The 15,030-nt window shown below is 38.5% G+C and overlaps 1 protein-coding gene and 2 pseudogenes across 1 annotated transcript; 2 read left to right on the top strand and 1 right to left on the bottom strand.

Annotated features, from left to right (window-relative positions):
- The first annotated feature begins 8,100 nt into the window (after positions 1-8,100).
- Positions 8,101-9,140, top strand: LOC125215937 (putative germin-like protein 2-1). The gene is made up of 2 exons (XM_048117525.2): positions 8,101-8,267; positions 8,404-9,140. Exons 1-2 carry the CDS (start codon positions 8,156-8,158, stop codon positions 8,967-8,969), a joined length of 678 nt encoding a protein of 225 aa, XP_047973482.1. The 5' UTR covers positions 8,101-8,155; the 3' UTR covers positions 8,970-9,140.
- A 1,165-nt stretch (positions 9,141-10,305) lies between these two features.
- LOC125201303 (enoyl-CoA delta isomerase 1, peroxisomal pseudogene) lies at positions 10,306-11,312 on the top strand (annotated as a pseudogene).
- A 2,203-nt stretch (positions 11,313-13,515) lies between these two features.
- Positions 13,516-14,507, bottom strand: LOC125201305 (germin-like protein subfamily 1 member 17; annotated as a pseudogene).
- Positions 14,508-15,030: the final 523 nt, after the last annotated feature.

The following is a 15,030-nucleotide window of genomic DNA, read 5'->3' as shown; positions in this document are numbered from 1 at the left end:
CTCCTGCTTCAATCGCACTCAATTGTACCTGCACACTCAAGAAACGAGTCAGCACAACAAAGAGAGATCCTCTCGGATCTAACCACAAGATATTGACTAAGAACACTAAAGAGTAAGAGCAAGATATCAAATGATCTTGGCTCAGAACCCGCCACACAAACACAGATCTATTCGTCCAGAACTTAGACCCAAGGGAGCACAACTGGATTGGATAGAGTTAACCCTCAGACCACCAATACCTCCACCGTGAAAGCCCCTCACACCAGATCAAGATCCACCGGACAAAACCTCCACTCACAAAACCCTAGAACTTCTCCAGAACTTAAGCAATCGAAGAGATTGCTTCACACCAGCACTCACACAAGATCTAACTCTCAAAGAACCGAGAAAGATCACCAAGAGACAGCCAGAAGATCACTGGGGAAGAGAGGAGAGAAGAGAGAGAGTTCTCAGATACGCAGAAAAGAGAGAGAGAGGAATGTGAGATATGAAACGGCTCAACAAAGCCAACACACACATAAACCGTCTCAACCCTACATCCAACGGTTAGGACACAACCATCCAAGGAGAGGACACGTGGCAGCATCTGGAGAGAGGGACTAAGAAATTGGGCTCAACCCAATTGATAACATCTGGGCTCAACAAAATAATCACAGCCCAATAAGAGTCCATCAAATATCCAACATACTCCACCTTGGACTTTTATTCTGGGAAACCAATCAAGTGTTGTGGGCTAAGGTATTCTCATCATAGCCTACAAGGCAGATCCCTCAGCACCAAAGGACTAAGTCCACAAGCATCTTGGGAACTACCAGGTTGCCTTTAGACACCAGAGGGGCTGACACCCATTAGTCTAAAGGACTTCATGCCTCCAGTCACCTACCACCCTTACCACAGCTGATAAGGTGACTGAGGTCTTTCCCCCGGGACATGCAACCTATCCTAGATCAAAGTGCAAGAACTTTATGCAGAAAAGAAGTTTTTCTAAAGGTAAGGGCTTAGTTCCCATGTCAGCTGGGTTTTTATCAGTATGCACTTTATGAAGAAACACTTCACCTTTTTCTACAATATCCCTAATGTAATGAAACCTTACATCTATATGCTTTGTTCTATCATGGAAAACAGGATTTTTACACAACTGTATAGCAGATTGAGAATCAGAGAACAACACAGGAGAGGATTTCACAAACTTAAGTTCAGAAAGTACTCCCTTTAACCATACAGCCTCTTTCATTGCCTCAGTGATGGCAATATACTCTGACTCAGTTGTGGACAGGGCCACAATGTGCTGCAACTGTGATTTCCAACTTATGCAAGACCTACACACTGAAAAAACATAGGAGGTTGTTGACTTCCTCTTATCTCTGTCATTAGCATAATTGGAATCCACAAAACCAGTTAGCAAAACACCATCATCACATTTAGAATAGCATAAACCATACTTAGCAGTTTGCTTCAAGTATCTAAGAAGCCATTTCATAGCTTCCCAATGAACAGGACCTGGATTAGACATGTATCTACTAAGGCATGACACAGCATAGGCAATATCAGGCCTAGTGCTAACCATTAAGTACATAACAGATCCAATAGCATTAGCATAGGGAATTCTCTTCATAGCATCAATATCAGATTGGGACTTAGGGCACAGATCTTTACTCAACATAAAATGAGCAGCTAAGGGCACAGAAGCAGGCTTAGCATCAAACATGTTGAATTTTTTCAGAATTTTGTACACATAAGGTTCTTGATGCAACACAAGGGTGGAAGTATCTCTATCTCTATGGATATTAATCCCTAAGATTTTCTGAGCATCACCTAGATCCTTCATATCAAAATTCTCACTCAAGGCAGCTTGCACACCCTTAATGGTTTTCAAACAGGGACCCATTATAAGCATATCATCAACATATAACAGAAGAAACACAGGCACAGAGTCAAGGTTCTTCACATACAAGCAAGCATCAAAGGTACTTCTAACAAAACCTAATTTCTGCATACATGTATTAAACTTGATGTTCCACTGCCTAGGAGACTGTTTCAAACCATAAAGAGCCTTTTTCAACAAGCACACATGATTGGGAAACTTGGGATCAACAAAGCCCTCAGGCTGTTTCATGTAAATGGGCTTATCAAGATCACCATGTAAGAAAGCAGTTTTAACATCCATCTGTTTCAATTCCCAATTAAAATGAGCACACAAAGCCAACATCATTCTAACAGTTGTAAATTTAACAACAGGGGCAAAGATTTCTGTGTAATCCACCCCCTCTTGTTGAGTAAAACCCTTTGCAACCAATCTGGCCTTGTACCTAAGGCCCTCCACCTCATTTTTCAGTTTATAAAGCCACCTGCAATCAACCACAGATGCACCAGGAGGCAAAGGTACAAGAATCCAAGTAAGATTAATTTTCAGAGAATGCATCTCCTCCATCATGGCTTTATGCCACTGATTCCAGAATTTAGACTTAACAGCCTGCTTATAGGTTTGAGGCTCATCACCATCAGATTCATAAACATTGAAAGCCAAATTTATAAGAGCAACCAAACCAACAAAGCCATCATATCTAGAGGGTTTACTAACATTGACCCTTCTAGTTCTATCTCTGGATAACACATAATCCTGCAAGTTAGTATTATCAATAGCATTTTGGATGCCACTAGGGCTATTAATCACATTCTGAGCAGGGACAGGAGGAGATCTTCTAACAGGACTATCATGCAAGTTATGCATATTGTCAGCAACATTTTGGGCAGGATTGTGATGCAGCACATTTGGTGTTCCTTCATCAAGTGTCTCATTAGGAGTATAGACTGGATAGGTGTTCCAGAATGGCTGCTCCACCTCACTTGGAGCACCAGAAGGCTGCTCCACACCAGTGAGTGTATCTGTGGACTCCACCTCAGTGAGAGGTTCATTGTCCACATCTATAGGATCTGGGCTCAATGTCAGTCTTAAGCAGGGGAATTCATCTTCATTGAAGACAACATCCCTACTTATTATGACTTTGAACCCAGGTTCATCCCTCAGCCAGACTCTATACCCTTTGACACCCTCAGGGTAACCTAGAAAAACACCTTTTCTAGATCTAGGCTCAAGTTTGTCAGACTTATTATGCACAAAGGCAGTACAGCCAAAAACCCTTAGGTGAGAAAAATCAAGAGGCTTGCCATAGAAAACATATTCAGGACACTGACCAACTAAAGGCACAGAAGGAGACCTATTTACCAAATAAGTAGCAGTTAACAAAGCCTCACCCCAAAACTTTTTTGACAATCCAGATTTAGAAAGCATGCATCTCACTTTTTCAAGTAAAGTTCTGTTCATTCTCTCAGCAACCCCATTTTGCTGTGGTGTATAAGGCACAGTTCTATGTCTTTTAATTCCAAAGCTATCACATAAATCATCCATCTGATTATTGCAAAATTCCAGGCCATTATCAGTCCTAATAGCCTTAATCTTCTTACCAGTTTGAGTTTCAATCAAGATTTTCCAAGTTTTAAGTCTATCAAAAACATCAGACTTGTGCTTCATCAAAAAACACCACACTTTTCTTGAGAAATCATCAATCACAGATAAGAAGTAAACACATCCAGAGTGAGAGGATACAGAGGCAGGACCCCAAACATCCATATGCAAATATTCAAGAATACATTTACTCACATTAGCAGGTGCAGGGGTATTAGGGAAAGAAACTCTGTGTTGTTTACCCAGCACACAAGAATCACAGAAGGGCAACTCACTTTGGACATCATTATCAGAAAGAAAAGCATGTTTTTTCAGGATACTCAAACCTTTTGCACTCATATGACCTAGCCTATTATGCCACAACATGGTTCTGTCAGTTTTAACTACATTAGCATAAGCTTTGTCACAAGCAAGAGGGACAGCATTACACACATACAAGCCACACTTCTTCTGAGCTTTGAAAAGACACATAGAACCTCTGCAAATTTTCATGCAACCTTCCCCCCACTTCCCTCCCATACCCTCATTTTCAAGAGCAGTACATGACATCAAATTATAGCATAGATCAGGAACATATCTGACATCCTTTAGGCTGAGCACATAACCATTTTCAAACTTCAAGCACACAGTGCCAATACCAAGAATTTCACACTTCTTGTCATCAGCCATTGACACAAAAGTCTTAGTTACAGGTTTTAGCTCAGAAAACACCTCCTTAAAAGGACTCACATGATAAGTACATCCAGAATCACACAGCCAATCATTTGAAGTAAAAGGACATGCAGGGGAGGCATTGACAAATTGCAGATCATGCACCATAAAAACAGAATCATTTACATTATCATAAGCAGCAACATTGACAAGGGTTTCAACCTGGGGATTGTTGTTAGGGAACTTATTCTTTTTAGGTTTAGTGCACTCTCTCTTATAGTGCCCAACATCACCACAGTTGAAACACTTCCTATAGGTTTTAGGGTCCTTGCTTCTAGATCTAGACCTAAACTTTTTCCTAGGGTTTGAAGAATTTCCAGAACCACTACTGGGTTCATTACCCCCTCTTGATTTAGATCTACCTCTAACATTCAACACCTTATTAAAAGCATTCTTATCAGCAGCCCTTTCCCTAAGCTCAAGTTCTTTGGATTTCAGGGAGCTAATAATCAGGTCTAGAGGAGCAGAGTCTCTACCATACTTAATGGCAGCCTTAACATCACTATAGGAGTCAGGTATGGCATTCATCAGGGCTATACTTGTGTATTCATCTATAGTTTTATCACCTGACCTCTTAATGTCCTGAACTAACTTCTGAAACCTATCCACATTGTCATCAATATCTTTAGCAAGATCAAGCTTAAATTTAAACAATTTTTCAAGCAAGTACATTCTGGAAGACATGGAGGTTTCAGTGTACAGAGTATCAAGCAATTTCCACATATCAGCAGCAGATTCCTCATGATCAACTTTCCTAATCACAGAATCAGATAGATTTAACACAATAGTAGCCCTTGCCAATTCATTCATCTCATCAATTTTATCCTGAGCAGTACCATCAGGCAAAGTACCATCAACAACTTTAAACACTTTTTGTTGAATCAAAACACATTTCATTTTCTGTTTCCAAATAGCAAAATCATTTTTACCATTGTAAGGAACCACACCAACAGGTTGAGCCATTTTAACAAGAAAATTTGCAAGAACACAGGAAGCAAGACAGAAACACACAGCCTTACACACCTGAGAGCACAGAGACATACACCAACAAAGCAGGAACAGACCAAAGGCTTTCACACAACAGAAAGGGACTCAAATCCTTTGACTGTCACGAGCAAGGCTGGCCAAGGCTATCCCAGCTCGCAATCACTCACTTCTGGAGGGCGCAGGGGGTCACTTGGGCAGCACAAGATGCTAGGTGGTCAAGTGACTTGAGATAACAGAGCACAAGAACCAGCGGAAGCAACACAGAGAAAAGAAAAACACAGAGGTCCTAAGTCCTTGCCACAGACTGTCTACCAGAAACAAAAGCCCAAACCTATAGTTGGCACTAAACAGAAATTAAGACAAGAAAGAGATTAAGCCAATTTACCAGAGTGAATCCCCTCTCGAAGGAGGATTCCACTTGCCCACCTCCTTAAGCGACTCGGCGTGCTAGACTAATCCCCCCGTGGCTCTGATACCACTGTAGGGATCAGATCAGTCTAGGTTCACTAATTACCGAGACCTCTTTGTTCTTGTACAAGAGAGCTCAGCCAAACTCTCACCCACGCGGCTGATTTTAACAAGTAATACAAACTAAGATCACTAGAATCTAGTTCTAACTATTACAAGACCTTGAAGCTATCGCTCCTGCTTCAATCGCACTCAATTGTACCTGCACACTCAAGAAACGAGTCAGCACAACAAAGAGAGATCCTCTCGGATCTAACCACAAGATATTGACTAAGAACACTAAAGAGTAAGAGCAAGATATCAAATGATCTTGGCTCAGAACCCGCCACACAAACACAGATCTATTCGTCCAGAACTTAGACCCAAGGGAGCACAACTGGATTGGATAGAGTTAACCCTCAGACCACCAATACCTCCACCGTGAAAGCCCCTCACACCAGATCAAGATCCACCGGACAAAACCTCCACTCACAAAACCCTAGAACTTCTCCAGAACTTAAGCAATCGAAGAGATTGCTTCACACCAGCACTCACACAAGATCTAACTCTCAAAGAACCGAGAAAGATCACCAAGAGACAGCCAGAAGATCACTGGGGAAGAGAGGAGAGAAGAGAGAGAGTTCTCAGATACGCAGAAAAGAGAGAGAGAGGAATGTGAGATATGAAACGGCTCAACAAAGCCAACACACACATAAACCGTCTCAACCCTACATCCAACGGTTAGGACACAACCATCCAAGGAGAGGACACGTGGCAGCATCTGGAGAGAGGGACTAAGAAATTGGGCTCAACCCAATTGATAACATCTGGGCTCAACAAAATAATCACAGCCCAATAAGAGTCCATCAAATATCCAACAATGTGAATATATTATTTCATCTTACTCTGTCTAAATAAAATAAAATATTTTTCTTTTTGAATTATTTCAATAAAAAGAAAATCTTTTTTAAAATGGAAACAACACTTATTCTACTTTTAATATCTTTTACTTTACTCTTTCTTTATTAACTCACAAAACAACACTATAAAAAATCATGTATCGAAAACCAAATATTTCAATATAATTGGATAGAGAGATTATTATCTAATAATTTTACTGTTATTGTTATATTCAACTGCAAGTGCTCCAACTAATAGTATTATTTCAAATCCGAATTCAATTGCGAACCAACAAATAACTAATGTTGCAAGTGTTGAATCGAATGCGAAAAACATAATTAGTGACCAGGGCTACGAAAACAGTTATCATCTTGTGTGTCGTAAAAGTTGTGCAGACATTACATTTATAGTTAAATATTTTAATATTAATAATAGTACGGTTAATTGTTTTTAAAAATTTCAGCCCCGGCTTGTTTGATTTTCTGGTTCCGTCATTGATGGCAGCTGATTATTCGTCCATGTGTACAAATGATTGACTAGGAATAGTGGTATAATGTTATTTTAAGAGATGTAATTTTAACATTACCATATATACATGTTATCAAATAATTCATCCAATATTTTAGATAATGAACCAGACATATGCTTGTGTTTTTAATTTTTCTACTAAATCTTTGTCCAGCATATGGTAGCAATCATATCCTGAAAAGGCAAAAAATAATTACAAAGCCCATCTATTTCTTCATTTTATCCACTAAGGATTTTCGTATATAGGAATATTACTATCTTGGCTAAGGTGAAAATGAAACATCAACAGCCTTGACTTACATATTCAAAGCAAAGGAAACTTAATTTAAAGCAGGAGCGTCAGTTAACATTCTATATATATATATATATACTCCTATATACTTTCACTAAGGAAATGTGGGGAAAATTTTCGATTAATATCAATATAAAAAATAGCTAAAAATATTTTTTTATGCGATTAAGGATACTAATTTGTGTTAATAAATATACCACCAACGTTTTAAATACCATCTTCATTATTGGTGTCCCAACTAAAATTACGGAATGCAAATGGAAGCTTCATAGAAAAGTAAAAGTTTAAGATAATTTGACCTCAACTTAGATATGCTTTCTTTTGCATCTTATTTTTAAATAAAAGTTCAATTACGCGTTTCTATTTTTATGTCCTTAAAAGATATCAGTATAATGTCTTTTGTAGTGTATGATGTAGGCTAAAATTATCAAAATATTTCCCCTTGTCCTTAATTATATATATAAGCTTAACAAAATATGCTTTGCTCTTTACTGCACATTTATTATAGGTATAACATGCAATTAGAAGAGAAGAAAATTCCGAAGAAGTTGCATCAAGTGTGTAATTTAGCCGCCGTATATAAAAATTGATTAATGGAGATTGAAATTGATCAATGCAGATTGAATAAGTCCAAAGATGATTACATATTAAAAATATAAAATGCATGCAGTAGGTATATGATGAAATAAGAGGCTGCTAATAAGGAGTTAATCAAATGTTAACTCGTGTTTTTTCTCCTATAAATAGAAGTGCTTCAGATGCTAAGTTTCCCATCACAAATAAAACAGAATAAATATACAAGTGTGAGTGAGAAGCTAAGTAAAATGAAGATAGGTTTTGCTTTCTGCGCCATTGTTCTTGTTTCGATTGCATATGCATCAGACCCAGGCCAGCTTCAGGATTTCTGCGTTGCTGTTCCCGATTCCGCCTCTGCAGGTAACTAATTCAAGACTAAAGTCTAAAATTGGTTCTATACATTTGTTTAAAAAAATTTAATCCTATATGTTAATTGAGTTAGTTTTTTGTCATAAACAATATATTTTGGTTAAAAGTCCAAATTGTTTAAATGCAGTTTTTGTGAACGGCAAGTTTTGTAAGAACCCGAACATGGTGGTCGCGGATGATTTCCTTTTCCAGGGCCTAAACAAGGCCGGAAACACCTCCAATAACGTCGGATCAATCGTGACTCCGGTCAACGTCAACCAGCTTGAAGGCCTCAACACTCTTGGCGTTTCCATGGCTCGCCTCGATTTCGCCCCTTATGGGATCAACCCACCCCACACCCACCCCCGTGCCACTGAAGCCTTCCTCTTGGTGGAAGGCACTCTCTATGTCGGGTTCGTCACTTCCAACCCGGCCGATCCCGCCCAAAAGAACAAGCTCTTCACCAAGTATTTGTACCCCGGAGATGTGTTCGTCTTCCCACAAGGTCTCATCCACTTCCAGTTCAATGTCGGAAAGACCAACGCGGTCGCATTTGCTGGCTTCGGGAGCCAGAATCCGGGTACCATCACCATTGCAAATGCGGTGTTCGGGTCGGACCCTAAGATTAACCCGGATGTGTTGGCCAAGGCTTTCCAAGTTGAGAAGAACATCATCGACTACCTCCAAGCTCAATTTTGGTACAACAATAACTAAAAGTTTCACCTAAGATACGCACAAGATAAGTTGCCTCCTTTTTAATCCAATAAATTATATACTATAGCCTTTACTTGGTACATTTCTTGAGTGGGAAAACTTTGTGTTTCCGAGTGTTATATCTCATGTGATATGTTGTAAAATAATAAATAAATCTGTCTTTGTATTCTATTTTTGTGTTTTCCATAATTTTGCCTCTCATCCTTTTATTAGAGGAATATATACATTGAATAGTGATTGCATGACGAATCGAGAAGATATTATAACCCATCTCATGTTTATATAGTTACTTACTACACTATAATACAAAATTTTAATACTTGGTCAATGATGACATTGACGAGACAACTCGGCGAAACGATTATTTTCGATTTTTTTTAGTGTGAATAGATCTTGACTGCGCATTTGAAATAGGAGTGGATTTTGTTCTTAGTTAGGCCAGGGTGGTAATATAAGACACAAACCACATGGATAAATGTCATTTTCGACCTTAATGCATACTACTCGTATTAGAAATAAGCTATTTAAGGATGGTTATCCACTTATTTTATAGAAGAGCCATGATCATCAATTTGTCAATGTGGGACAAAAAGGGTATTAATACGACCCCATGATGTTATGCCGGAATGATCATCAGACTTCCACACTTGCAACAAAAGAAACTCTTTACTGTCGACTTGGATCCGTTCTAATACCATGTTAAAAATGGTCATTCACCTCTTAAAAAAACTTATAAAAAGTATTCACTTATTTTGTAGAGGAGTTATGATCATTAATTTATTGATATGGGATAAGAAGGTGTTCCATAATCACCAATAAAACAAGCACGGTTCATGATAAAAAAATAAAATAAAATAAAATAAAAAGTAAAAAAACAAGAATACAAGATACTATTAACCAAACAACAAATAAATTAGCTACACTCGAGTTTTTCCATCCGCAATTTTTTGACTAAATTTATCCAAATATTAGTTAAAGTAAAGGCGCCATAACTTGTTTTTCCCTTGGTTCCATATTAAATACTATAAAGCTGTTTGATATTTTTTAGATTTTGTGGCCTAGCATTCATGTTTTAGGATTTTTAATATTTGTAGTACTTCATAAATGAATCTCTGCCATTTCTTTTCTAAACGTGGAAAACAAAAGGATGAGTGATAGCCGTTTGAGACAACATCGCAATCAAATAAGCTAAGGTTATTCGTTTGAACATACAAAAACACGCTTATTTCATTTTGCAAAATTAAAAAAAAATTCAACCATAATTTCCACGTTTTATTCCGAATAAACCAAACCAATTTTTCCGTAATACTCCTATATAAGTACCTACCTCAAAGTTCTGTATCTCACACTTGAAACATTACAAATCTCACCCTCAACTATTAAAAAAATCTCACAATTTTTTTCACCTAAAATAATGTGCACTTTGCAGAGAAACGGCGACGTTTTCATCCTCATCATCACCGGCGGCGGCGAACACCGCCTCAACCCGACCCTGATCGACTCCATCCGGGCCGCACTCGCCCGGGTCAAGTCCGACCCGGCCCGCTCCGCCGCCCTCATCACCACCGGGGAGGGCGAATTCTACTCCACCGGGTATGACCTGGCATGGGCCCGGTCCGACCCAGACCCGGCTCAGGCCTTGGCCCGGGCCCGGGTCATGTCGGAGAAACTCCGCCTTTTGGTGAAGGATCTCATCTCCCTCCCCATGCCCACAATTGCGGCCGTGAACGGGTACGCGTCCGCGGCCGGGTTCATCCTGGCCCTGAGCCACGACTACGTTCTGATGCGGGAGGACGTAGGGCGGCTCTCGATGGGCGAGCTGGAGATTAATTATAGGCTCTCTATGTGGTTTGTGAGGGTGCTGAGGAGCAAGATTGGGTCCCCTCAGATTCTGAGGGATGTCGTGTTGCGGGCCGAGAAGATCGATGCCCGGAGAGGGGTCGAGTGGGGGATCGTTGACTCGGCCCACGCCACTGCGGCCGCAACTGTTGCGGCCGCAGTGGACCTGGGGGCGGATATGGCGGCGAGGAGGTGGGACGGGAAGCTGTACGCGGCGAACCGGAGGACTGTGTTCGCTGAGGTGCTGGCGGCCATGGCCTCCGACGAGACGGTGGGGGAGGACACTTCCGCGGATAAGGGACACTCAAAGATGTAACCGTGTTACGGACTTTAGTGCCTCTCATAACTTATTATCTCTAGATAGGTTCGTTTTTTGGGATGAGTTTTTCTCTTTAGTCATATAATAGAATGTCGGCCTTTTAGGTCGACTAATTGTATCGTATTACTCGATTTAATCCATTTTAATCATATTGATAATAATTTGATTATTTGGAAGTTAAATAAGGACTTCTAAAGATGACCTACAACTTTCGGTTACTGGTTCAATAGCAATGTGAGAAAGTTGAATTGTATTTAGTCACACTTGCAATGGAGTAAAATTTGGTGGAGTATATTTGTTTGAAACAATTTGAAAGTGTTTCAAATGTAGTGACATATGAGTTCAAATGTTGTGATTTAAACTCAACCAAGTATACTTCCCTTACTCTATTCGAAAAATACACAAATAAGTAGGGTTGTATATAGTAAAATTTTTCAGAAATTGAAAACCATTTTTGCGATTGCTACAGTTCAATACCATATATGAGTCGTTAGTTCGTTACTGTGTAAAATTGCAAAAAAAATGACTTTTGTAATACTATGATTAGAGTTGCTCTAAGCTGTTTACTTTGATTAATTAAGCCCTTATATTATCGGGAAAAAGGCACGAATATTTAAAATAAATAATGAAAACTACCCCACATACCCTACAAAGATTGGTAAATAGAAAATACTACTATAAATTATAACATATGAAGTTAATGAAAAAAAATAGATTATGCAAGAATGGAAACTCAAATATGCTATTCCAATAATGGTCCCCCTTCCCCTAACATTATTTGTGGACGGCAAAAGTCGTCGTTGGTACTTAAACTAAAGTCAATAGGTGTTAACAAATCTACTTTGCTTCATAAATTATATACTAGAAAATATATTTACTAGCTTGTAGTTACTTTTAATAAAAACCTCACTAATATGTAGTGTATATAATGGTCAAATTTCATAAATACTTATAAAATAAGTTAGAAGAGTTGATACATAAAATAGTATAGATAGATTGGCTAGGAAGTTAATTTGGGGGCAGATTCAAAGATTCTTTTTGTGTTTACTAACTTTCATTTATTTATATACCTATTTTTGTCTGAAAAATTTATAGCAAAAAAACACTATTAAAGTAAAAAAAAAAAAAAAAAGCTTCTCTTAAATAATCACACTGAAGTTACAATAATGTTTCATATGACAATTTTGGCAGCGGCAAGTGTGAGAGTTTCGTCCAATGTGATGGCCTCTTGTGCGCATACAGTCCGGAATCACTTTTTTGAGGAGCAGCCGAGCAGACTGAGATCAAATCGTGATTGTCCCCCTCGCTATTCTACTAAGACCGGGATGTGGGTGGGAATGGATCCCCAGTTGTACTCCCACCACAGCAGAGTGTGTTGTGCACTCACAGCACAATATTATATTTATAAAAGTATTTTAATATTTGATTTTATAAATATAATATTGTGTTGTGAGTGCACAGCACACTCTGCTGTGGTGAGAGTGCAGCAGGGGATCCATTCCCGGTGTGGGTGGCCTAGGGGGTGCATTTTTTAAGTATAAGATTAACCATTTTCCATGTTCATTATCGACTCATCGTTGTTGAATAAATTATCTGTAGTATTTGGATGCTTTGGTATTACCTATTAATATTATAAATTGCTCCTTATTAATAAGTGATAGTTGTTGTGCATTCAAGCGGGTCACAAATCGTGTTTGGTTCGGCAACAATTTTGAAAGAAAAAGGATATGAAACTTGTCCACGTAAGGACCGTAGCAAAATAAACATGTTTCTTATTAAAAGGTGAATAATCACGTCTATTCTTCGTACTATGCGACGACATTTTTTTTAGTGTGAAATGTGGAAATAAAAGAAAATTGCATAAGAAAAGAGTTGGGAAATATCTCACTTAAAAAAATAGTTCTCTATTTTGATCATAGCTTATTAATCACATTAATAAAACTAATATTAGATGCACACGGCACATCAAAGAGGTGTAGGCTCAGAGGCTGGCGTGGATCGTCCAATTCCTGAGTGCCACATGGCACACTGCTCTTAAATTTTTGTAGTATTTCGATTTCATTTAACCGTTTATAGTAACTGTTGTTTTGACTTACGATTTTTTTTATTTGACCTAGGTTGTGGCATATGGTATATGGGCTGTGGATTGACCGATTCCATCCGTCATGCAGTCATAATTCATTTTATATTTTATTCCAATAAAAAGGATGAGAAGCATATATATTATGGAAACAAAAAACACATGAAGAATTTTATTTATTTATTACTAAAAGGAAACACATAGACCTCATATAAGGTACACAAAAAACGTATAAACTATAAAGACTATTTAATTTATTGGATTAAAATGAGGCAACATATATAGTGCGTCAGTCGTAGGTAGAAATTTTAGTTATTGTTGTACCAAAACTGAGCTTGAAGGTAATCAATAATGTTTTCTCATTACAGCGGCGGACGCAGAAATTTGTTAGAGTAGGGGCTATATATTCAAATTTTGTATGGGATAATAATTTTCTTATACTTTTCTATTTTGATAGGGGCTTTTACACATTAATTCACACAAATTATTAACAAAATTATAAGATTTTATAACTAAAACAGTTTTTAAAAAAAATTGGGGAAGGACTTAAGCCCTCCCCCACCATAATGTGTGTCCGCCAGTGCTTCTCAACCTGGAAAGCCTTGGCCAATACATCCGGGTTGATCTTAGGGTCCGACCCGAACACTGTGTTGGCAATGGTGATGGTACCCGGATTCTGGCTACCGAAGCCAGCAAATGCGACCGCGTTGGTCTTTCCAACATTGAATTGGAAGTGGATGAGACCTTGTGGGAAGACGAACACATCTCCCGGGTGCAAGTATTTGGTGAATAGCTTGTTCTTCTGGGTGGGATCGGCAGGGTTGGAAGTGACGAACCCGACATAGAGAGTTCCTTCCACCAAGAGGAAGGCTTCCGTGGCACGAGGGTGGGTGTGGGGTGGGTTGATCCCGTAGGGGGCGAAGTCGAGGCGAGCCATGGAAACGCCGAGAGTGTTGAGGCCTTCAAGCTGGTTCACGTTGACCGGAGTCACGAATGACCCGAGCTGATTGGATGTGTTTCCGGCCTTGTTTAGGCCCTGGAAAAGGAAATCATCCGCGACCACCATGTTCGGGTTCTTGCAAAACTTCCCATTCACAAAAACTACATTCAAACAAACAAACAAACAAACCATTAGTACATTATAGTAAGTAGATAATGTATTTATTGAAGAAATTTACCTGCATTTTTCGAATCAGGAACAGCAACACAGAAGTCCTGAAGTTGGCTTGGATCTGATGCATATGCAATCAAAGCCAGATGAAACAAGAACAATGGCGCACAAACCAAAACCCATCTTCATTTTTAATATATATGCTGAAGATATATTATTGCTGTGATGAAAAACTTAGCATGAGAAGAGCACTCCATTTTATAGGAGAAAAGTCATCAATTTTCAAACTTATTTTAATTAATCTTATCATCTTTCTCTTATTTCATCATATACCTAAACAATTTATATATCATATTAGGACTTCTTCAATTCCATCAATCAACTAACATATTCGACGGCTAAACTACATTTTCGAAGCCATAACTGTTGCTAGAAAATTGCTTCTATTCTAATTGCTTGTTGTCTCTCTAGCATTATTGTGTAACATATAGTGGGTTTAGTTTATATATACTACTAGTAATTATTAGAATTATAAGAAAATAGTGGATTGAAGTTTTAAGAAAATAAAGTCAAGTAATTCAGTGAACTTAATTATATCGGCCAATTATATGTTAATAAGATCCATTTTGGATATTCTTTGGCACATTATATCAACTTGGTCGAACACAACATAAAATTTTGGCATCGTCACAACATTTTCTATGCATACAGT

The sequence above is a fragment of the Salvia hispanica genome, chromosome 2 (genome assembly GCF_029641045.1).
Source record: "Salvia hispanica isolate PSC_SH4W2 chromosome 2, Shi_PSC_v1, whole genome shotgun sequence".
NCBI classification, from domain to species: domain Eukaryota; kingdom Viridiplantae; phylum Streptophyta; class Magnoliopsida; order Lamiales; family Lamiaceae; genus Salvia; species Salvia hispanica.
This window is presented reverse-complemented; position numbering and strand designations above follow the sequence as displayed.